This window comes from Spea bombifrons, chromosome 1 (genome assembly GCF_027358695.1).
Source record: "Spea bombifrons isolate aSpeBom1 chromosome 1, aSpeBom1.2.pri, whole genome shotgun sequence".
Classification (NCBI taxonomy): domain Eukaryota; kingdom Metazoa; phylum Chordata; class Amphibia; order Anura; family Pelobatidae; genus Spea; species Spea bombifrons.
Window position 1 is genome coordinate 54,581,469 of NC_071087.1, and position 23,827 is coordinate 54,605,295.

A 23,827-nucleotide genomic window follows, 5' to 3' on the forward strand; every position below is an offset into this window, starting at 1 on the left:
CTCCTCGGAGCAATCACAAGGCGATCGGGGGTCGGGGGGGTTGTGTTGCTACATGCCTCGATACTGAGGCATGTCAGCAACACAGTTTATGCTTAGGAAGCGATTCCGATCGCTTCCTAAGCAGTTTTAGCCGGGCACCGCCGCGATCTTTGATGATCGGTGCGGCGGCGGCCATTTTTCTTCCGGGGAGGGCTGCCGAGGGCTGCCCTCCCTGGATCCACGGTCAGCCTCACTTGTGAGGCTTCCGTGGATGCTGCAAAGCCGCCGAAAACGCCGCGATCGTGGCGATGCAGCTATTTAACGGCAGCCTGTACATGTACGGGCATTGTCGTTAACACGTTGCACGGCAACCCCGTACATGTACGGGGATTGTCGTTAAGGGGTTAAGTTTTATTCAATTTTTTTTTAGCGGTGAGTGATGTAGATTACCCTCAATATGGTAATGTACATTTTTTTCTTGTATGACAAAATACAATATCATCACACACTATTTATAAAATGTATGCTGTATGAGCATCTTTTTTTAAATTAGAAAATGTCAGTTGGGCTGTGAAGAAGACCCTCATAACAGTCCAAACCAAGTTATTACCAATTTTGTGTGTACCAAAAGTGTGTACTACTTTTTGTGCGACTTTGATCTATTGATGTAATTTAGTAAGTTATTAATACAAAAAATAATGCACTTTATTTCTGCAATTGAATGTATACGCATACATCTTTGGTGTATATATTCACATTATTGTGACATTATTGTAGCTGTAAAATACCCTGTTACTGTATATTTATACACATACACACATACATAAACTCACAAACATCACACACCAACAAAAAATCAGTCAGTACACATAACTGCATAAAGTTACTTTATTTTCAATATACATTAAATTTTGAAAAATATAAATGCTAAAATATCTTCATTCTCTTGATTTCATAAAATTCACAATAGAAAGCTTCATAAAATTGTAAAATATTATTTTGTCATAATTAATGCTCATTGTTACAGACAAAAAAAAAACACTACAGTCTCTGCGGCTTTTCTTCTTTTGCTCCATGTTTGATCGTTTTCTTTAAAAAATTATAGTAACTATTGTAAATATGTCCAAGACGACATATACTCCATTTTTAACTCTGTAAGTGCTGGAAGGATGTCCACTGAATTATCTCTTGTCCATCTGGCACTTAAAGGTTTTCGGGATGCAAGAAACGTTTGAAAGTACAGATTAATACCATTCCCGAAAATAATACAATTACTTCTTACGTTATCTATTTTAACGGCGATAAATTACAAAGTAGTTGTGTTAACACCACTATAGAAATGTAGGTATGGGACAAAGTCATCTATGGCTCCTGCAATTCTATGCACAGCACAGTAATCTCAATAAATGGCTCCGGAATTCTTAAGTATGGTTGCTCCTATAGAAAGGTCAATATTGACCATCTTTTTCTATGACACTGAAAAATTACAGGTTGGTTTCTATGGAAATCTGAATTCTGTGTTTTCATAAAACTTAATTGGGTCTAAAGGTTCGCAAACTCTCTAGATCAGATTAATTATGATGGATGTATGAACCAATCAGTAGCAAGGAAAAGAACCAGGCTTACAATATGGCATCACACAAACTAGACTTGATTTTATCAAAGATTGATTTACTTAATATGTGCTTAATATGGGAAGGAAGGCTATATTAGCCATTTTCCTGGTTTAAGATTAGATAATTAAAATGATTAGTTAAATAATACTATCATTTTTTGAATATACAGGGAATTTTTAACTTTTTCCACACTTATCAGAGATTACTTACAGTTATTAGGATAACTTTCTCCCATTGTTAATGTTAACAACAACCCTGCAGCTCACATCACTTTTTTTAGTATATATGACATGTTATTAGTTCAAAATCAACAGTTTTATTTCAAGTACAAGAAATATTTTATTAAAATTGGAAGACCTTGTTATAAAAATATTAAACACCAGGAAGTGTTATCAGACCGACCCCTTTACATGCCTATTTAATGTGCATGTTATAGTAGAGCACTGCCAATTATAATAAAGGCATTTGTGATTTTCCCATTTATTACACAGGACAGTGCTCGTTTTTGTATACCACACACAAACACAGTATATTTATATGTATATATATGTCAGTACACAAAAGTGTGTTAATGAAGTTAGCTCAATACTGTAACTAATAATTACTGTTCTCCAAAACAATCAATATCTATAGATGTCTATTGATCCCTGTTACCAGTCAATGTGATCAGTGTTTGTCTTGGTATTTATAAAATACTTTCACACCACATAAAATGAATTATAACTTAGTCCCGGCTCCCCATAACATAATGGTTTTTTTTTTTTTTAAAGAATCATCTTATTCTACTTCTGAAATGAATTCACTGATTAGTTCAGTACAAAACTAAAATGTATTTGAGTTCTAATTATATACTTTTTAAAAAAAAAATCACATCGTACAACACATTCAAACAGAAAATAAAAGCCTGACATCTACAAATTAGAGGTAGAGCTACTTAAAACTATAAGTTTCCTGCTGCAGGAAAAATCCATTCTTTTATAGTCATTAAAAAGTGTTTTTTTTTTTTGTTTTGTTTTTTTTTAATGATTACTATTTTTTTAATTTTTTTTTTTCAGATCAGGCCCCATAATTTAAAGAGAAAAGCTATTCGATTAAATATACTTAAGTACTTGCCAAAAGCAAGGTGCATAGCAGTTTACTCTATGGCAACTATATTAATACTATGATTCCGACAAAGGATTATGGGAGTTGTGTTCAATTAAAAGCGAAATCACTCATAGTTGCCTATTTGATATATGTTTAAGCAGTACTATGACTTGGAGTGTATGTTTATACTGCTGTAATGTCGTCCCAACGCAAGCAGGAACTACTGCATTTAAAGCTATTATTAAGAGAAGTTTCACCAGGCATGTATCATTTTACAGAGCATACAAACAAATAATAAAAATACATTTTGTGTTGGGAAATAAAGGCAAAAAAAAGGGGGAATCAGCAGGGTTAATACATTGGAAATGTTGTAGTAAGTAAAAACTGCTTTCAAAAAGGCTGGAGTTACATCTTGCATCTCACAATTTGTGAAATAAGAGAAAAAATGGATTTAGTATTTGGCTAGTGATGAAAAAAAGAGCAAGAAAACATTGGAAGTAGTTCACAGTTTTATAAGGTTGTCTCTGTTCCCCGGCTTCTCCAGAAATAAGAATTGTCGTCTGGCTCAAGTTCTATCCTAATCTGAGGCACAATTCGCACTGGGGTACATGGTGGGCTGTAAGAGAGAAAAGAGCATTTTAGATCGGCTGTGTTCCTTAACCAATGTGAAAATGATATTGCTGCTGGCTATGCAAAATGAACATTTCACAGTATGTTTATCTAAAGCATGTTTTTATAGGATTTCTGTATAAACTATTTCTCAGCCTTTTACTATTTATGTAGAAAATATTATACAGTGAGTAATACATATGGAGAATTCTCTCATTTGTCCTGGAGAGTGCTTACAATTACTGCAATAAAAGGAACAAATTAACATTTGTAAAACAATGAAATATAAAGGAACCAAATAAAATGAACATTTATTGTGATGGCAATACCATTATTGTGATGGCATTTTGATGCTATAAATAAGGAGACAGACATTTTCATACAGTACCAGGAGAGTGAAATCGACCTTTGCCATTTAAGGCCAGTGGCCAATAAATCACAGGCGCACAGCCACACACTACACTTTTACCGTGCATGGTCACACACTAAATGTAGGTTGGACATGCTGGCATTTGCCCGGTGTGCCCAATGACCAGTCCAGACCTGTTTTTATTAAAAATAAATTTGAGGTTTCTTGTAAGGTAATCCCACTTTTGGGGAGCTCTGTATGAGAAGATGGCTCCTTGGGCTTCTTTTTTTTTCACATGGAATTATGGATCAATTGCATGATTCCATGAAGGTGTGGAGAGTCATGCTCACACCCTGCTGAGCCATCAAGATAGAGCCTACCTCCACACGGTAATCTGGAAGAGTTGATGGTGGCTGCTACCCCAAGTAAAGCTGAGAGCAGTCCAAACTAATAATACACCACTGCTCCAGTTACTGGACTTCTTACTGTTTTCACCAGTTGTCAATAAATGTTCATTAACATGACCAGAATTTCAGGACATCAATATCTGATTAACAATTAATTTGTGCCACACAGTAATATTATACCTTGGCATTTGTGACCGGAGAAAAGGTATCTTTTCAGCATGACGTGTGTCGTTCAAGGAATGTAAATGGTTTTTCTCCAGCTAAAAAGACAAGAAAAAGTTAAGAACATGTACTTGCTGTGAGATATTATTTAATTCACAGATAAAAGAAGGTACGTCATTCCACATCGACTCTTTAAAGAAATCTATTCCATCTTTTCCAACAGCAGTATCACTAGTGGGGAAATGATCCGCTCAGTTGAAACACTGCAGTAGCTACATGAATGTTTCTACTTTCAACTGTATCTGTTCTTTTTTTATGGTCAGCCATGCACTTTTGAGCATCTTAGGCCAAACCAAGGTCCACTTCCAATGTCAAGTTATTGAGTCCTTCCTAACTTAGACGTTACTCAGTAACTTGAAATAATACTAGCTAAGCATTATTGCATAGAGGTTTCAGTAACTCTACTGGTACTTTTTGTAACCGGTTATCAAATGTATTTGATGAATTATAATACTCCTAAGACCGCTTACCACAAGAATACAGAAGTGTAACTGGATCAATGGTTTTAAAGGAGGTATACATTAATTTACCTTATCTTTAAGGCTAAAGTATGTATTTTACTCATTATAGACTGACTTAACAAAACTTAGGAATGTGGGTCCAATTAGAAAAGACCTACATTACTCCAAAACTACATCCACTATTGTGGCTAGTAAATAGGGTGCACTGTAACTCCTGTTTATTTACAAAAACATTTGCCTTAATGTGCAAATCTACTGAGTAAATGCAAACTTGTACCCACAGGAATAGCAGTCAATTATTTTTTCGCCTACTGTGAAATGCTTTCAATGGAGATAAGCTCATTGCCCGACTAATACTTTAATTCCATCAAAGATTTCTTCATAGCAGTAATAATATGCTTATAACACAGAAGGAAACCATTAACTTTCGGTATGATCACCAACGTTCATGCATTAAAAAAGCATGCGTCATGAAATATTGTGTACGCATGCGCATCACAGAGGAAAAAACAAAACATTGTCAGCAATTCACTGGAAAACAGATCAATTCAATACCACTGTGACACAAAACGAGGAATGGAAATCTCTCTTACAGACATCAGACAGACAAAACACAATGGATACAGTGCACGATTGACAAGCCTCGGCGCTTTATAATTTTCCAAAAATCAGATGATGAGATGATGATTTTGAGTACTCTTTTCATTCTAATTATTGAATGAATTATTAGGAACCATGAGAACACAAAGTAGTACCAGACAGTGGATGTGATTCTGAAACCTACAGGACTATTAATGATAGAAACAGCAAAGTACAGGCATGTTACTGGTCAGTAAGGACTAATGAAAAGATGAACTATTGCAATATAATTAATGTCAATTCATGTAATAACATACACAAATACTGAGGATATTAGAAGGTGAAAGATGAATTCAACCGAAGAGAAGAACGTTCTGTTAACTTTCATCAGAGAGTGGTCTTTCTGTAATCTGTCTATTGAATTTGGAATATTAAAAGGCCCATTTGTTGTATATAAGACAAATGAAGCTTGACCGTAGACCTATTCAATGATGAGTTAACTTCTAAACACAAAAGAGAGATCTTTGTGGGGAAATGAAAGCATGAAAGGTGAGTAAGTAGCCGAACAAGGATATTTCCAGGTATTTTTGGTTATTGTTGAGGTGGGCATGCAAGAGGTTAGATCTACTCACTGTCACCAGGTTTGCTATCACTTAGAAATGGTTCCTTCTCCATGATGTCCATAGGAATTTTAATACTGGGGACTTTTTCTGTATAGGGGCTGTCAGACTGTGAAAAAAATGTGTAACACACTTAGAAACAAAAGTACTACTACATAATTTCCCTAGAGTGTCTGTTTTTCACCCTTCCAAAGATGAGAGAGATGAAAGCATAGTTGAGGACATGCTGGACTTGTAGTCTTCATACACTAATTGGAGAATATTTCTGGAATCTTCTGGTTGTCTACACCTATAATAGTCAATCACGCACAAGGCAAGTGACCTTCAACCCCATAATAGGCAAGTTGCCAACTGTAAAATGCTGTTTACATTTTGGAAAAAAAATCTGTGAAGAAAATATAACTTGTAAAACTATGCACCAAATGTTAATCATAAAGGTATTTGCTTGCGTTTTAATGAGAGAAATATAATAATTATTCCCTGTGTGAAATGGGAGATTAACAGGTTCAATATCAAAACAGGACTGGTTATCGGTATAAATATTTGCACAGTGTGAAAATATGAAGCATTCTTGAGCCAATATACAAAGTATATGCATTGTATAGAAAAAACTAAATAAAAATAATCCAGATTTGGTAACAAAATGTTTAAATAACCAAAGTGAATAGCTTATTAAAGAATAGGAAAGTTAAATTTTAATGAAAAAAAATAAATACATGTTTACTTGGAAGAAGAACCTGCCTAAAATGCCAACTTATTCTGTACCAAAATCTATCATATTTGAATTGCCTTTTTGTTTAATTTATATTTTTTTCCCCTCACGTTGCTTTTCCCAATCAATAGATACTGTTGCTAGGACATAAACTACCAAATGACTTAATTACAGTAACATTACCATATATACATATGTCCTTATAAGCAATATATGACAATATAATAGCCCATAGCAACTTAGTCCTTGGCAGGTCTACCCACTGAAAGATGAATAGATGTCATAAAACTGAGATAGATTGTACTACTGTCAAAACAATATTGTTTTCGTATTACTATGTTATTTTTTTGTGCGCATATATTTATAAAAAGGTCAACAACCTCTTATCCTGGCATTGTGCTAGAGAAAATTCAAGAATGTCTTAAGTCTACACTTTCCCAAAAAAATATTAAAAATACTATGTTGCCTCAGTTTTCAACCTTTGTTTTTATTGACGTCATAGAATTTTAAAATCCATAATGACCCATTAATAAAAATGTCAATAAAAACAAAGTTCTAACACATTACAACTTGGAGATTACAATATATATATATATATATATATATATATATATATATATATATATATATATATATTAGCTACTGAGAACAGAAAAGTCATTTTCTGAGCCCCTCATTCTCCAGTTAGAATAAATAAGATACCGGTTGGGAAACACTTCTTAATTTCAACAATTAACTTTGGCCCAATTCTGAGAAGTCTCTGTTGGAAGTAGGATATGTCCAAGCATTAGGCTGGCAAAATCCTGAGACTGTAGCAGCTGAAAATAAAACACAATCTTCCGATTATGTACGTACTGTTCTGTTTAGATTTGTAATGAATTAGTTTACTTGAAGACTGGTGGTGTTGTACGGCTGACAGCTCATTTATAAAAGAGTTTGCATTAATTTAATAATTTGTTTTGGTTAAATAGCCCATTTATCACTTATTCGGGTATCCTGGAAGCAATAGCCTAAAATCATGGAATCTTGTGCCCATGCATTTTCTTATATATATATATATATATATATATATATATATATATATATATATATATATATATAATTTGCCTATACCTACCCAGAATCACTTTGGGATGCACTTCTTAACTGTAAGTGGAAGGGATTTCTACATAGGAACAGTCATCAGTTATGGAGTTAATACATCCATTTTCTTTGGTTGTTTCCATTAATTAGATGGCAAAGTTAAAGGTTTAAAGGCAAAAATCTGTGATGCATTCACACAATATTGTCATATTCATTTTGACTTCTAATGAAACAACATTACACACCATAATATCCATGTAATCCATGGCAAAGTAATAATGCATTGGGTATATCAATGTAAAATGTGGTTCTAGATACATATAAAAACAAAAAACATTTGAATTACCGTTTACTATAATTGTGTGACTTTCAAAAGGAGCTCCGACCGTGTTTAGTAATTGTTATCTAGTCAGCCTTATCAAAGAATGTATTTCTTGTTTATGCCAAATTAAAAGTAATGTTCCACAAAGTTCACTTTTTATGGTTTATATGAATTTTGCAGGCAATTACCCAGGGCATAAGTACTGAAGCTAAAATCTACATCCTTTCAGCATGGAAACAAAAGCAAATGTCATTGCAGAAAACGGATTACAATTATGGTGCAAAACTATGGATAACCTATGTATAAAGCTAAAGGGAGAAATAATCTGTGTCCATTACATTAGATTATACTATTTAATGCTTTCATTAGCAAGCTAAAATGTATTACTTCAATGAAAACATGAAAGTTAAATCCCAAAACCAACTATAGACAGACTTACATTTTAAAACGGGATTATAAAAACTGCCTTTTCATATCTTCATTATCATCCAAAGAGTTGACTTTTTTGGAGGATTTTGTACTGGGTGGCGTGCGTACTTTAATGTAGTAAATGTTGGCAACAACATGAAATTAGTGGTAGCAGAAGGCAAAAGTTCACAATGCATGTAGTAACTTTGCAGATTATGGTTTGAGATGTTTTTTTTTTTTTTTTACTAATCAGTCCCCTAAGATTAGAAAAATGTTAAAAAACAAAATAAAAAAAACACACTCTCTGTTTGAATTGCATCTCTCTTTACGAATGACGTCTACACAACAGTAATTAAGAAATTGCAATTCTTACATCTTCATTGTCGCTGTCCAAGCTGCCTTTCTTCTTTTTCTTCTTCTTCTCGTCTTCCTTTTTCTTCTTGTCTTTCTCAGGAATAACATCATCAAGGAAGCCGAGGTCATGTTGAGAAAAGAGGTAGTCCATGGCCTTTCTTACAGCCACAAGTGCAAGGATCTAAAAAGACAAAAGGTAAATAGTTATGGAGTATGGCCAGAATGAACAAAGGACACATTTGCTTGCTCCATTTTGCAAACAAATTTTGTTTTTTGTTTTTTCAGTACAAGCTGAGTTATTCAAATTCTCTTTACATGTTTAACTGAATCTCATTTAGGATGAGAAAAAGATTTAAAACTCCATGTGCATCAAGCTGGGCTAGGAATGAGACGGCACCATTAGACTCCTGGGCATTCGTCCCAGCAGCCCCACACTGCCATCACTGATGGTTATCACTCCAGCTTCAAAGGATTGGCAAAGGGCAGTACTTAATTTGCAATTTTTCCATTCAAATATTATGGCAAATTGAAAAATAATGTTTTTTATGCAAAAGTGGTACATTGTGACTTATTGCTGACTGGATTAATCCGTAACCGCATGGTATCTTTGTGTTATACACTCGAATGTTGATAATGTTGATAAATTAATTAGGGTGTTTGGAGCTTATTGTTGATTATTGTAACATAGTGTTCTTTAACTATTGCAATGGGCCACAACAATACATTATATACAAGAAACCCCAGTGCACCCAATTAAAAAAAACTTAACTAGGCCTAATTAGTGCCCCTGTGATTCAACTGACAGAGCTAAATTGTATCTTTACATAAAAAGAGATGGCCATTACCTAGCCAATGCATAACCAGACTGTCTTTTTAAATCATAAAAATGAATTATATGTAGGGTATCAATAAAGGAAAAAGTAAAACTGGATGAAGTTCTACAACAAACCCAAGACTGGTGCATCATTATTTATACAGTGTAACCCTTTGAATATCAGGAGATGAAGAATCATGCACTCGTGCTAGTTAACTAGTAAGCATACGCCACTCACCATTACTGGGAATATGATAGCAGCCACGGTGGATTTGAGGATCCAGAGAAGGGCCAGACACAATATCTGGATGAAAGTGAAGAGGTGTACTCTGCGCAGAGGAACGTGACGTAGGTAAATAAAATCTGGCTGGTGCTTGGCAGGCATCAAAAGCAGCTTCAGCCGATCCATAAACTGCGGAAGGACAGAAGGACTTTGAAATTTTGTGCTGTAAACAGGATCTACCCCAGATAAAAAGGGGTTGTAACACAAAAACAGAGAATTTATTCAATACTAACAAAATTATGTGTGTATTCAAGCAACAGTGACTTTGTGAGGCAATATTAGGGAAAACAACACAGTATGATTCTTGTTTTCACTCTTATTTTTTATCACTCAATATTTTTGCGTCTGACTTCATGCCCAGTCCAGCAGAAGACAAAAAGGCCCATGATGTATAGTATGCGTTTATAGCTGATATAATTAAGCTAATCTTTAGAATGTTGTCTTTAGCATCTAAAATTTGCTGCTTAAAATGCAAAATCTGCTACTACAGTAGGTGCTAATTTACAGACAAAATATATAGTTAGTGCCACAGCTAAGTAAAAATATAAATGAAAATGTAAATAAGACGCAAAGTATAAAATAATGTAAGGCCATGGTTCACAACTCCAGACATGGATGGATGAATGCAGTTTTTTGCATCACAGTTTGAGCACAGGTATCAATTGTGAAAAAATTATTTAATTTCTTGTTTTCAAAGGAAATTCCAGGTCTGTTTGTGACTCTCAATGCCTAGAGTTGAAACCCCTGACACACAGTTCTTGTTCTTGAGAAGACAGGGTACATGTTAAATGTATCAAAATTCTGATCTTGGGAAACAATAATGGGCTGCAGGATTAACAGTGTGATTAACCAAACAGAACGTCTCTTTTACTTAATGGGTCACAATGAGATTTATTCACAGCGCACTAATACCAAGTCAACTGTTCAGGCAACATCCTATAGAGAGGGCCACGCAACACATTGTAGTATGTTCTCACAAATATTCGTTATTTTAGTTTTTCATATATGGGCAGAACAAACGCAAAATAAGCTAGTGTCTTAAAGCTGTTTTCCCCAGCAGTTTTCATGATTGGCATTTATTAATACATTTGCATTAGACATAGACCATAAATCTTCAGCTATATTTCAGGAGGAACATTGATATACTATATCTGACCAACTTAATCAACAGTTTTTAGACAACTGCATAAGCGAATAAAATCTAACGGGACATGAATAATTAAGAATTTCTAGTTTATTGTTAGGCATCGCATGAATGATAAATTTTGATTGAGGACTTGTCTGCATGACAGATAGGGATTTTGCCCAATGTTTTAACCACAACTGAGATGTACTAGACAACTTTGTATCCTTAATCTTGTGGTTTAGTAAATAAAGCCAACAGCTTTATTGTCTTAAGAACAAATACATGAAACAATTCCTACCTGGACTCCATTGAGGGAAGCAACACCCATGTAGAGGAAAACACCATAAAGAACAGGCATCGGGATGAACTACAGCAATGAAAGAGGATAAATCATTTTAAAGATTAAAAACGGCTTTAACAACCAATGTATACATTGTTAACAGAAGCAGCTACGTAAAAAAAGTATGTGGCTGTTGATCGTATCATTTCTTTCTTGCAGCACCAAAATACATTTCTCTGAGACCTCTGACTAGAACTCTTTATAACCCTAAGCATGTTTTCGATTGTCAAACATTCTAGGGCTGTTTTTAATGGAGGGAAAAAGAACAGCTGTCCTGGGCCCAGGTTTAGCTTTGGGGCCCATATCAGCTCTCTTTTCAGCCCATTAACAGTTATCATGGCCTGGATGACATTTTAACCTGGTGCCCTGCAGCGGAAGGTATGCAGATTGTGAACTCTGATATGGAGGAAACAATTAAGGTAGCTTGCCCCGGCTCCCATTAGCATATGAGCTAGTGTAGGTGTTAACATATATTCAGAAACAACATTAATAATACATTAATTAACTGAACTTTAGACTCAGATCATTCTGACTGATTGCTAGATTATTAATAAAATAATGAAAGGGGTGATCAGACAGTAGATCTATACTCGGCTCAACATGATCTATTAGGCAAACTACCTAAATCACTAAATGGTTGTTTCAGGCCCATAATGTACTGTCAAAATAACCTCTTGGGTGTTTTTCTAATAAGGCGACTTCAAGGTAGGTAAATAACGCAAACCACTAATTCACACATTAATCAACTGTATCCAAACATTACCATTATAAACAACTTCACATTTATCCTGTGTTCAGCAAATTCCATATGGTATTTCATTAGAGCTTCATGCTTCTAACAAGATGACTAACATCTCATTACTGCAGAAATTACTTTGCACGATAAGAAAATTAAGCCACTTGCCAATTCCTTGTGACCTTGACAACAAAGCCGTGTGTAATATGTCACGTGCCACTCATTTACATGGCAGGTTTTCTGAGGAATAGGTGTTCACACCCATGTTAATTCCCCTGTATGAAGCTATGGTGGGAGTGGGTAGCATACTTACAGAAATTAACTATGAAAACAAAGACCTAAAAGCCATAAAGGCGTCTCATTACCTTTTACTACATACCAGCCAATACATAGTCAATGAATACGAAAGATTGATTAAAAAAATTACTATGTTACAGCCCAGAGCGGCCTTTAAAATTTAGTGTGACAGGTTATACCCCTAAAAATTCAGAAAAGCACCTTTGCAAAGCTAACGTTTACGTATAAAAGCATTCGTCAGAAGGGATTGTTATGTGTTTTAATACATGACTAGAAGTTAGAACATTTAAAATGACGGCTGTTATTCTGAAAGCTAGCGGAAGCCATTTGTGAATTTGTTAAACAGGCCAAGCATCAGTTACTTGAAGACACAGCAGGAAGTATCCTGTGCAAAGGACAATTGCTTCCCCCAGCTAATAAGCCAAAATGTAGGTAGTACAAGCATGTATGTTTCTATATTTTATTTATGTTTAAAACTATCCCATATTAAGGCTACCAAAACTAGGTGACCATATTTTTATTTATACAAACACAGACATACACAATTGAGAGACAATTTTCTGTCAGCATGTGTCCATCGAAGTAAATGTGAGTAGTTATCACTATATATAACAGATTTAATAATTATGGGGTCTATTCATTAAAGGGGGAGTTGACAGGAAAGTTGTGTTTCAGCTCCTTCACTTCACTATAGTATGAAGAGCCAACCCCATTAAGCATTTGCTGCAGGAAGTGTTTAGCTGGCCCTGTATAATGTATAGTTAAACCAAAGAGATTTCTTCAGTCTATTTACACGTTAAGTTGAACATTATATAGGGTCAGCTCAGTCCTTCTTGCTGGAGGAACCTGCTCGACTCTTCATATTGACAAGTGAATTGAAGTTAAAAGCCACAACTTACCATCCAATTCTCCCTTTGATGAATAAACCTCATTTTAAGTAAGCCATTTGTGAATATGCGGGAATGTCCGCCTGTTGGTAGAAGTTTGACACACGCATCTTTAAAATGCTGTCGCTTGGTGCTATGTGATATGGATTTGAGCACAAATTCCAGCAGCCACAAGATGGCAGTGACTTCACATCAGGTTCAATGAACCCGTTTACTCCTTTCACACCCAGTACAAATAGCATATAGCACAGACGTAAGCAAAACAGAAGTGCTTCATCAGATAGGTCCTTAACCTCGCAATAATGACAAATAATAATTAACTGTTTAAAAAAAGGACGCCATTTATGTATCTTTTAAATTGTAATTGTTTTCCGTCTCTAGCAACATTTGGATCTAGCTGCAGACATTTAATTAAAATACTGTAAATCACTGTATATACTGTAAATCAAATGCATTAGAAAGACATTTGCTTCTTTTGATGTGCAATAAAACAGTAATGTCGTTTCAGGTACCATGCAGGTATGATGAAATTGTAAATATTACATATGTACATAATATAGTCGTTTTCCAAAGCTGCGGATTATGGTGGAGCTATACGAATCAATAAATAATAAAATAGTCTTTCTTAAAGAACTATGCTTGCAGTTCTGATTTGGGATCAACTGCTCTCCAAATTTAGTGAAATGCTACATTTATAATAAGTCTGACCCTATGTATTTATAAGGGAAACTACCTGTTTACAAGTGTCCACCCAAAAAAACTGCCACCTGAAAACACCCTCTTCTGGAAAAGTAAAATTTTTGAAGAGTATTTTCACCGAAATGATTCAGTAAATTCAGTTCCTACCCTAGTGCCTGCATTCTTTATATACAAAAAGAAAGTACTATTGTTAACCACAACATAAAAGATCCTATATAACCTGACACCACTGCTTGTCACTGTGGCAAAACTGGTTCTTTGTTACTACAGCTGTTGCAAAAAGCAAGATGGACGCTGCGATTAAACAGGTGCGAGCGAAAAAGGAATCTTGGCTCCTTGTGAGTCAATAACCGTCTGGTGGTTGTTTGGTACACTCAAGGGAATTTACTTCACTCTGTAACACTGCGTTATTATTGTTACCAAATGTAACATGTAGCTTGCACAGTGCAGGGCTCTGATCCAAAATATCCAGGAACAGCATTATGGCTACCTACGACATGAATTGACCTTGAAAGATACCGTCAGTGACTAAATTGTAAATAAGTCTGTAATGCAATAAAGTATAAATAAAAAAATAACTATTACTTATTGATTTATATAGCGGCATCATATTCTACAGTGCACTACTATACATGCTGATGTATTAATGTTGTGTTAAATCAGCTGTGACACTAAATAAGCCCATATAATTGTGTCTACAATTAAAAATAAGCAATACATGTATTTTACAAACACACCTTATGTGTATCCCATTGGAGCGGCCATCTTAATTTTATGTTCTAAGGATATGGATGCTTACCCATCTGCTATTGTTAAGTTGTTGGTTGCTCTTAATTGATAAAGTAGACTTTGTAATGGTAAAGTGAGAAGAAGAGAGAGAGAACTTTTGAAGAAGTTGCTTGGGTAACATTAAGCCTAACACAGGATGTTGGTGATCTAAGCTCTACTTTAAAGATCAATTTTAAAACTATATATCTCCAAAATTACACTGATTGACTAACACAAGCAACCGATTATAAAGGCAAATTAGCTCTCATAGTGACAGCCAGGCTTATGGGTTTTCATTTCAAGAATTGTTAAATTAGGGTTTTAAGAGAACACAACTAAGGCTTTCCAACAGTCTCACAATGGTTTCCTCGACTGAAGGGACCTGAGCTGACCTCTTGATATATGATGCACTGCTAGACAGGAAGCTCAACTATGCTTGTATTATTTTAACGCTTAAATATAGGTCAAATAAGTGAACGTAAATTGTGCAGAATATATCCATAGTATCGTTGTGTTGTTTAATTTGCATAATAGGAAAAAAACTAGATTGGACCAAAGCCAACAGCCTACTGCACACATATACAGGTAGGACAGGTTTCACTGGTTGAAATAATAACATAAGGCAACAAAGCAGTTTAGTGTTTCCATAAATGAATCTACTGGGAAAGTTACTTAATTGCAGGGATCGTCAGCACATCTCAAGCTGTTGAACTTAAAAGTCCCACGAGTTTCAAGCAGCCAGATTGAGAACCATGGGTGCAATATTTCAACAACAGCTTACATGTTACTACTTATGCAGAGATGTGACTTTTAGAGTAGATGCAAACAGGACTCTCTTTGTTGCCCCCCTCCACATGTCATGCCTTTTTCGGAATTAGACTGCCAATACGGGCATTGACCTCTTGTGGCAATCTTGTGGCCGAGTCTTCCAGTGTGAACCTGGCAGTCACCAGACATACTTCTAGACACTGGGGGCATGTTCTGGGTTAACAGCTAGCATCCCACTGGACCAAGTGCTCCAGGTAGCTGCCAGGTACTAAAATAATCAGATACAGGGCCCCTTATCTTCCTATTGGCATTTTTTGAGACTCCCAATTAACCCCTTAATGACAAAGCCTGTACATATACAGGCTCAAAATGCATTGTTTTCAATGGGTTTAGGGACCGCCCATTGTCCTTAAGGGGTTAAATCATGCAGAGACGGTCCAAAATGAAAATATACTTAGTGATCTTATTTACCTTTAATATAGGAGCCATGAAGACAGACACACCGGTCAAAAGGAAAACTACGGTTCCTGTAACCCGTTGTTCCCTGAATAGAAACAAAAAATGTACATCTGAAAAATGCATACATGATGACAGATACATGCGGCATATAAGTAATCCACGCACTGAGGAACATATACCAAGAAAATGGCAACTCTAATGGAAAGGTTTTAGACATGAGCCAAAACATCATAGTCACCATTTTCTTTATACATAGCAGACAGAATGCCTGTGTTAAAGGAGCTATATGTTGCTTTTTTTTAATCAAATACTGTACTCTGTTCTTTGGTAATCATTCAGTAATTATAATTATCTCCCTCTACTATGCCAAAAAGATGGATGGTATCAAGTACCTCACTCCCAAAAACTTGGGTTGTTCTCCAGGCGCTGATGTTTCCGTCTCCATTTTCAAGCTGTCAATGTGTGCGATTGAAATGACAGTAGCGGCCACATACCAGGGGAGAGCCATGAAGGAGCACACTATCATCAAAACAGCTACCCAGAACAGGTCAAGGTGATATCCAGCACCTTTCTAAAGACATCAGAGAAGAACTTAGATTACAATGGCAAACCTTTTTCATGAAACCTAAAAGTGAAAGACTTGGCAAACGTAATAGTTTAAAATTAATTACAAATAAATTTACTTTTAATAAAATATTCAGAAGACACAAAGAATTAGCAGTTATCATCTGGTTAATGTAAGGTAATTATTCACAGATGCCTGCCTAAATATTAATAAAAAAGTAAAGCACAGATTTATTATTAATCCTCTGCAGTTGAACTGTTAAATGTAGCCTTTATTGAAAAAATGTTGCTACATTTACTACAGTGAGATAACAGAGCTCCAAAAAGAGAAAAGGACACTATGTGCAATGAATTATCCTTTGTGCCGGCTCTTTGGCTTAGGTGCAGATATTGTTTCAAGATCTAATCGCTGATGGCGCACAGCAGAATTATTTAGGTTAGGATAGTTTACGGGAAATCTGAGGGTTCAGGAAGTTCTGGGTAAAGTTTCACACAAAAAAAAAAATCTCAAGGAACTGAATGGGGCTTTTGGCAGTAGAAGTCTATTTATTGTGCACCATACAATGATACCTGGGTGGCACTGACATAGTCTTTATGTTCTGGTTTTGTCATGCCTCTCAGCCACTAATTGCCCAGGAAAATGATCTCATGTTAAGATCTTCAACCGAGCACCACATTATACCCACTGATCTGCAGGGTCCACTTTGTTACATCTGAGGAATCCCGGAAATGTATCTTTCTCAGAGAGCATGAAAGCTTCGATTCAAAGAATCGGATTTCCAAAAATGCGAACATCTGTTCAGCAGAGTATGGACTGAACAGTAAAGATCTTTTGCGTAATCTTAATTTATTTTAACCTACTTTGCTCCTGTTAAATGTTTACCCTGGAAAAAACATGTATTTTTTATGACAGTATTCTTGCTGATTGTTATAGTCACAAAGCTAAGAAGTGAGAAGTTACCTGGACTGAAGCTAAAATAGAAGATGGAATTGCAAACTACAGGTGAAATTTGCTATAACAAAAGCCTGTGTGCCTTCATGGAAACTGTTTGCACTCCAGTCATGAATAAATAACTTTGGTGTCTGTAGCACTTTGTTTAATTTTTTAGTGATTGTGACAATGATCTTACCAGAGGTGAAGGACAGTTCTTGAAAAAATTCTCCATTTTGGAGACACCAGACCCACCTTAAGTTTGTTTTCCTTCCTGTTGACAATGACACCTGTGATCTGCTGGTCCATGAAGATCAAGATGGTTACAAGAAGTGCGGGCAGAGCTGCAGCAAGATACACCCACCAGGGGTTGCCTCCAAAAGGTGGGACAAACCAGCCTCTGTTAGGACTTGTTGGCTTAAATGAGAAGACAGTTCATAAGGCTTCTGTGGTAATTTTCTAATGTGACAATCGCGAATAAAACAGGTATACAGGTGTATTAACTTCAAGAAACCAGCATTTTCTTAACACAAATACCATACAATGATAGGCAACGTACTAGTGATAAGGCTTGTTGTAGTCCTACAAGGCATTAAACGATATGTCCTTGTATGTAGGTGCCTATGTCTAATACAGCATTGGTACCTAATACATTGGTTTTGGAAAAATGTACACATAATGATTTGCATTTACCTTGAACTCACTGGGAACAATCAACTTCGGCGTGTCAACTCCAACAAGTGCATCAATTCCGCAGAAAATCAGTATGGACAAGATGATGGCAAAGTCACTGATCAGTTTCCTTGCCTGTAATAGAAATAGCAAAAATATAGATTTGAAAATTATATTATATATCAGTAACTGAGTGTGCTTGTGATGCCACTCAAAGGGGCCAAACATTGATGCACTCGGTTTTAGAATGCCCTGTCTGCATCAGAGTACCCTCAAACCAAAACAATGGGGGCTATTAATCAAGAATAATTCTAGTGCAAAGTAGTAAAAGTGGAGCAGTCCCCTAGCAATCAATAAGATCTTTTTATACACTGCTCACCTTTTATACTATAACTGCTCTTTATATTTACCTCCCAATGTCATATCACCATACCTCATATTTTCAGCAACATAAAGCATGTTTTTTTTTGTTCCTTAACATATGAACTAGATTAAAAACAAATAGATTATGAGGAGCTAACCAATTATATACTGCCAACAAGCAGACTGAAACATAGTGCACATCTAAACATTTTAGGGATATTCTGGCCGATTATATCAAACATTCTGTAGATTAGAGTAAATATTTCGAAGATCTTGCATCTTCAATGTAAGGCTTTGGCCTCATAACCAATGCATTTTAAGTCAGGTTAGAGTTGTAGAAGATCCTTTTTTCCAAGATAAAGCTTCAGTGTTGGTGATCTTGAAAAAGAGTTTGAGCACAGATCAACTTACACCTGATCCTTTAATTAAGTGACCAAAGATATTCACCTACGCATAGGTTAGGTTTCATTTCTGTAAGAGTGAATTGCATGGATACACACACATTTCCGTTTTTCAAAATGAAAGTGTCACTCACTGCTCCTGGGGTTTTAGCAAGGAACTCTGATCTGTATCTTAGTAATAGTAGTAGTCGTAGTAGTAGTGTGTAGTAATTTCACTAATTCTGTCTTTGCTCTTAAACACCATTTTTATGTGACAATTTGTGGTATATTTATAGTGATGTAAAAGAGGTAGACATTGTTAATTTTCTATATTTTTAATATCTGTGATAATTCCTGTCTACATTTTATATCCTTTTTGCACTTTTGCCACTTTTACTGTGTTATGTATCTGCCTTCCTGCATCTTAGATCAGCTCAAACGTTTCACATTCTCTCTTTCTATAGCCGATAAAGAGTATGGAGACTAAACAACGACACAGCAAAAGCTAAAGAAAGACAGTGATAGTTCGAGTTAAGCCTTTGAATTCTGCTTTTCGTTTTATAGATCACTTAATTCTCTATGTGCTATAGAGAAATACTTACTGTGGTTGGGAAGTATCGACTAGTTTTAAACTTCTTCAAAGCCATGGAACAGGTGTATGTACCAAAGAACAGGATGAAAGACATTAAGGTGATATCAGGAACGTATCTACAGTTGTTGCCTATAAGGTTACCGCCGTACTTCAAACATTGCTTTGTCGTCAGTGATGACCAATTTATAGTCTCGTTGTGATACTAAGAAGGAAAAGACACAGCTAAATCAGACAGAGAACACTGCAAACATAAACAGGTATTTAACTCATCACATGATCCGTTTACATTGTGATTAGTACTGAGAACAATTTGTAATTCTAAAATGGCAGATTTATTCATTGAACTCAATGCATTTATTGTGCACTGCGTGGAAGGAACACTGCTAGTAGTTCTGCAGGTATACACCAACTATACTGAGAAAATAGCCATCTATTTTATAGTTCATTTTAATCGCCAGATTTTACTTTAAATAAAATGTTAATGGTACTATGTACAAAACAGAAAACCCACAAAAGGTATATATGTTCAAATACAATGCAGTAATAGTATAGTATTGAGCACTGTGAGTTGCCTACCAGGTCAACAGTAGTAGTATTCAGGAAATCCAGTGGGAACTCAGTGGTCTCATTGAACATAGAACTGTTAGCTGAAACAAGGCAAATAGCAGTTTTAAAGTGAATTCGTGTTATTTATGCAGAAACATACTTGGTGAGATTTGTAGTCAGCTACTTTGTATTAGGTCATCAGGATGTGAGCCGATATTAACATTCAGTAAGACTGCAAAAATGCTGGCTCAATCAATGTTTTGACGGTTCTCCACAGCTTTTTTAAAAATGCTGTCACACCCCGCTATTTTGGTCAGAAGCCCCTGTGGTAAGAGACACCCACCATGCTGTGAGGACTGTCCCCCAATGCTTTCACTCAGGACTGTGACTATAATAGCTTTAGACAACAGTTGACCTAGGAGGCCAAGGGTGCTGATCTAGTGTCGCGCTAACTCTCATGTTATCAAGACATGCATGGATGAGGGTGCCAGAGACTCTAAGAAACCTGCTTACACTAAATCGGACAGCATTGCATTTAATTATTGGGTCTTTCCCAAGGATGTGATTTCTAAACATTAAACCTGCAAGAGGAAATGCAAAACCTTCCCTTTATTTGTAATGTAATTGGTATTTAACTTCCTGGTTTAAAAGGCTAAACACAGCTAAAGGAAATGACAAGTGCATTTGTGTTATTAACTAGAGCAAGCCAAAGTAAACATTGCCCCATGCAATGAAACACATTTTGATACAGTGGACATAAATAAGCATAAGTCTACTACATTTAAGCTGTGGTTGAGGAAGGACAAGGGGGAAAAAACAGTAAGGGTCAGCAGGGAAAGAAAAGATAAAATTATTAACACACCTAAAGAAGAGAAAAGGACATAAAAAAGTCAACAGATGCACAGGATATTACAAGGTATAAAAGGTAATGTAGCAGGTAAACAAAAAAAAAATGAAAAGAGACAGATGGACAGTAGGAAGACCTCATCTGATATATCAATCAGAACCTAAATAGAAGTCAACAGCTCCAAGTGAGTTTAGTAATATTACACGGAAAAAACTACAGGGTTTTGAAAGAACATATAGTGATCATAAGATTTTAAACCCTTACTTGGGTCAGGAGGGAAGCAGGCACAGCTCAATTGAGTGGTATAACCAACTTTGAAATGTGTATTGATGGGGTAGTAGTCTGCAAACTTGATCATCTTCTTAAAAGCATCATATATAAAGATGAAGCTGATAAGACATGCAAAGCCTTCTTCTGTGAAACGGGTAAAGTATTTCACCAAAGAACTAGCATCTGTAGCAACCAGAATAAGACATAAGAAGGCTGACCACAAGCCGATCCACAAACGGAACTCCAGGTAATCAAATCCGTTATCTCTGAGAGAAAAAAACAAAACATGTTATAATGGTTTTTTTTCCCTAAAAGGGAACCTGACTAATGCAATGAATTAATATGGATAAATAATAAACTTTCTTCTAGGAATTTACTAAATATATCTAGTAACATTAGGAAATAATACATTTACAATTTTACTCAATGAAGGGCTTGATATTTTATGGTCCACATTTCCACACCCATCAAATCTAATATCATCTAGATATGAACTGCAATTTCCAAAAGATCAGGAAGACAACAAAGAAGTGTGTGATACCTTTGAGGAGACCAACATCCACATAAGTCCCATAAAGTCCCTTCTGTTTTGGTCTACCTTCTTTGGAAGCAATAAAGCAATATCATTTTTTACTTACTTGCTGAAATTAAACAGTAGCCTTTCAAAAACCAGAACAGGACCAGTGCTGCTCAGAATTGTAAGTGGTTGACCAGCAAAAAGGCAGAAAACGGCACCAGAAACTGCTGTTCCCAGAAAGCTTTCTAATACACCCTATAGATAAAATACATTAAAACATGAATTTACTTTAAGATTCCAAATCTTGAGACATAATGTTAGAAATAATATTGACACACTATTATTAAAGCACATTGTAATTATCTGCCTACATACAGATGGACAAATAATCTTATCTTTGGAGAGTGAAAGGGACCAAGTTGATTTTCCATCAGGCAGTATGGTCCCATTGTTCCAAGGATGCCTCGGGAGATGAAAAGCTGTGACTTAACAGTAGTTGCACCCAGACATTCGCTGACCTCCTATAAAGCCCTTGCTTCATTTACCTTCTTTTCACTCTACATATTCAAAGACTTAGGCCATGGTGTACCTGTGTCAAATACGTACTTCATTTACACTTCACATCATGATTTACCTAGTCTTTAGAACTTTTGAGCAGGGGGGGGCATACTGAGTTCCAAGGTAACAAGACTTTAGCTCTTTAATAAAATGTTTTATAATATATGAGCAAATATAATCATGAAATGGGTTTCCATTGCTGAGCAGTACACAAGTTCCCCCAGATATGCTCCTAAATCTTGTTGAAAGCCTTCTCAGAAGAGTGCAGGCCGTTAAAGAAAGGGGGTAACTGCATATTAGTGCCCACGGTTTTGGAATGGGATGTCCCGCAAGCTCACATAGGTCTAGGTGTGATGGTCAGGTATCTACATACTTTTGGTCATATAGTATACATGCTTACTGGGATGTAAAGTCATGTTTAGATGAGTTTTAGCTTGATTTCCCGATATCTGTTTAATAAGGTCCAGTAAAGTTAATATATATGTATAGTTTTCAAAATCTACTTCGCAGCTGCAAGATACAACAGTATCATGGAATTCACAAATTCTAAAACAATGTGTGCTAAAAATACACAAACAATAACTCTCTTTTTTCTAATCAAACAGAAGTGATCATAACATAAAAAAAAGAAAAAATCTACTCAAAATCGAATTTTCAGCTGCCATTACTTGCTTTTGAAGGCTAAGCAACTTGATGCTAGCTTGAAATGGTTTCAGCTAATAGTTAGTTTGAGATTATGTATCCATATCATAGGTTATATTGCTATTTGATTCCCGCAAGAGCTCTAATGACAACAAAGGCAGGGAATAAAAAGAACAAAATGGATGAATGTCTTCATTTAACTCACTCAATTTAAATGGGTCATCATACTATAGCATAATGCTTGTAATACAAAAGCTCATATAATCATTATGACCATCATGCACTCTCTAATGTAATTATAGATTATACAAAAAATGCTGAAGGAAAACATTCAGTATGGTGTTTGATATTGACTTTTCCTCTGAAACAAGGCTGGTATTGCACATGTCACATTACACTACAACTGTCATTTTATATATATATATGTGGATCATGGTGGTGAACTTCTGAACTTTTCATACTACTGACAAGGCTATCTGCTTAAAATTCACAATTAGTGGGGTCTATTGAAGTGGCGAATCAGGTTAAGGGTTTACTAGGCTCTACTGAAGTTGCATGCTCCTTCATTATTATACATGCAGGGCAACTTGTGTATCTATTATTTGTTAGCACATCCAGGGGAGGTAATGGGAACTGATTGACGATTTGCTTACCCTCGCCTAAAATTCACATTAAATAGATTTGCCCCTCCTTGCAGTGTGGTGGAAAGTAATTCAATCTAACTTGGGGTACAGACCCCATGTGCTGTGGGTTAGAGGGTCCTATTAAATGCATAAAAATAAATACCTGCTATTAATCCTCCAGGTAAGGGAAGACAAGGTCCAACAAATGCATCAATATATTACAAACACTACATAGGCTGGACCTGGTCCCCTATGGCACTGGTGTAACTACAGGGGTCACAGCTGGGGGCCCGGTCCTCTGAGGCCCCTTCTTCGTGTCTCCTTGTACCGGTACAAAA

General features: G+C 35.8%; 1 protein-coding gene across 1 annotated transcript in view; it reads right to left on the reverse strand.

Annotated features, from left to right (window-relative positions):
- Positions 1-2,458: 2,458 nt before the first annotated feature.
- Positions 2,459-23,827, reverse strand: part of SLC4A4 (solute carrier family 4 member 4) — a 98,989-nt gene continuing 77,620 nt past the window's right edge. The window contains exons 13-26 of the mRNA XM_053461644.1: positions 21,788-21,921; positions 21,144-21,415; positions 20,063-20,133; positions 19,497-19,688; positions 18,173-18,286; positions 17,735-17,896; positions 16,377-16,555; positions 15,997-16,069; positions 11,329-11,397; positions 9,860-10,033; positions 8,827-8,988; positions 5,941-6,037; positions 4,227-4,306; positions 2,459-3,297 (exon numbers count right to left, since the gene is read on the reverse strand). Of these exons, the coding sequence (XP_053317619.1) occupies positions 4,260-4,306; positions 5,941-6,037; positions 8,827-8,988; positions 9,860-10,033; positions 11,329-11,397; positions 15,997-16,069; positions 16,377-16,555; positions 17,735-17,896; positions 18,173-18,286; positions 19,497-19,688; positions 20,063-20,133; positions 21,144-21,415; positions 21,788-21,921 (1,746 nt within the window). The 3' untranslated portion in view covers positions 2,459-3,297; positions 4,227-4,259. The remainder of the gene's footprint in view (positions 3,298-4,226; positions 4,307-5,940; positions 6,038-8,826; positions 8,989-9,859; positions 10,034-11,328; positions 11,398-15,996; positions 16,070-16,376; positions 16,556-17,734; positions 17,897-18,172; positions 18,287-19,496; positions 19,689-20,062; positions 20,134-21,143; positions 21,416-21,787; positions 21,922-23,827) is intronic.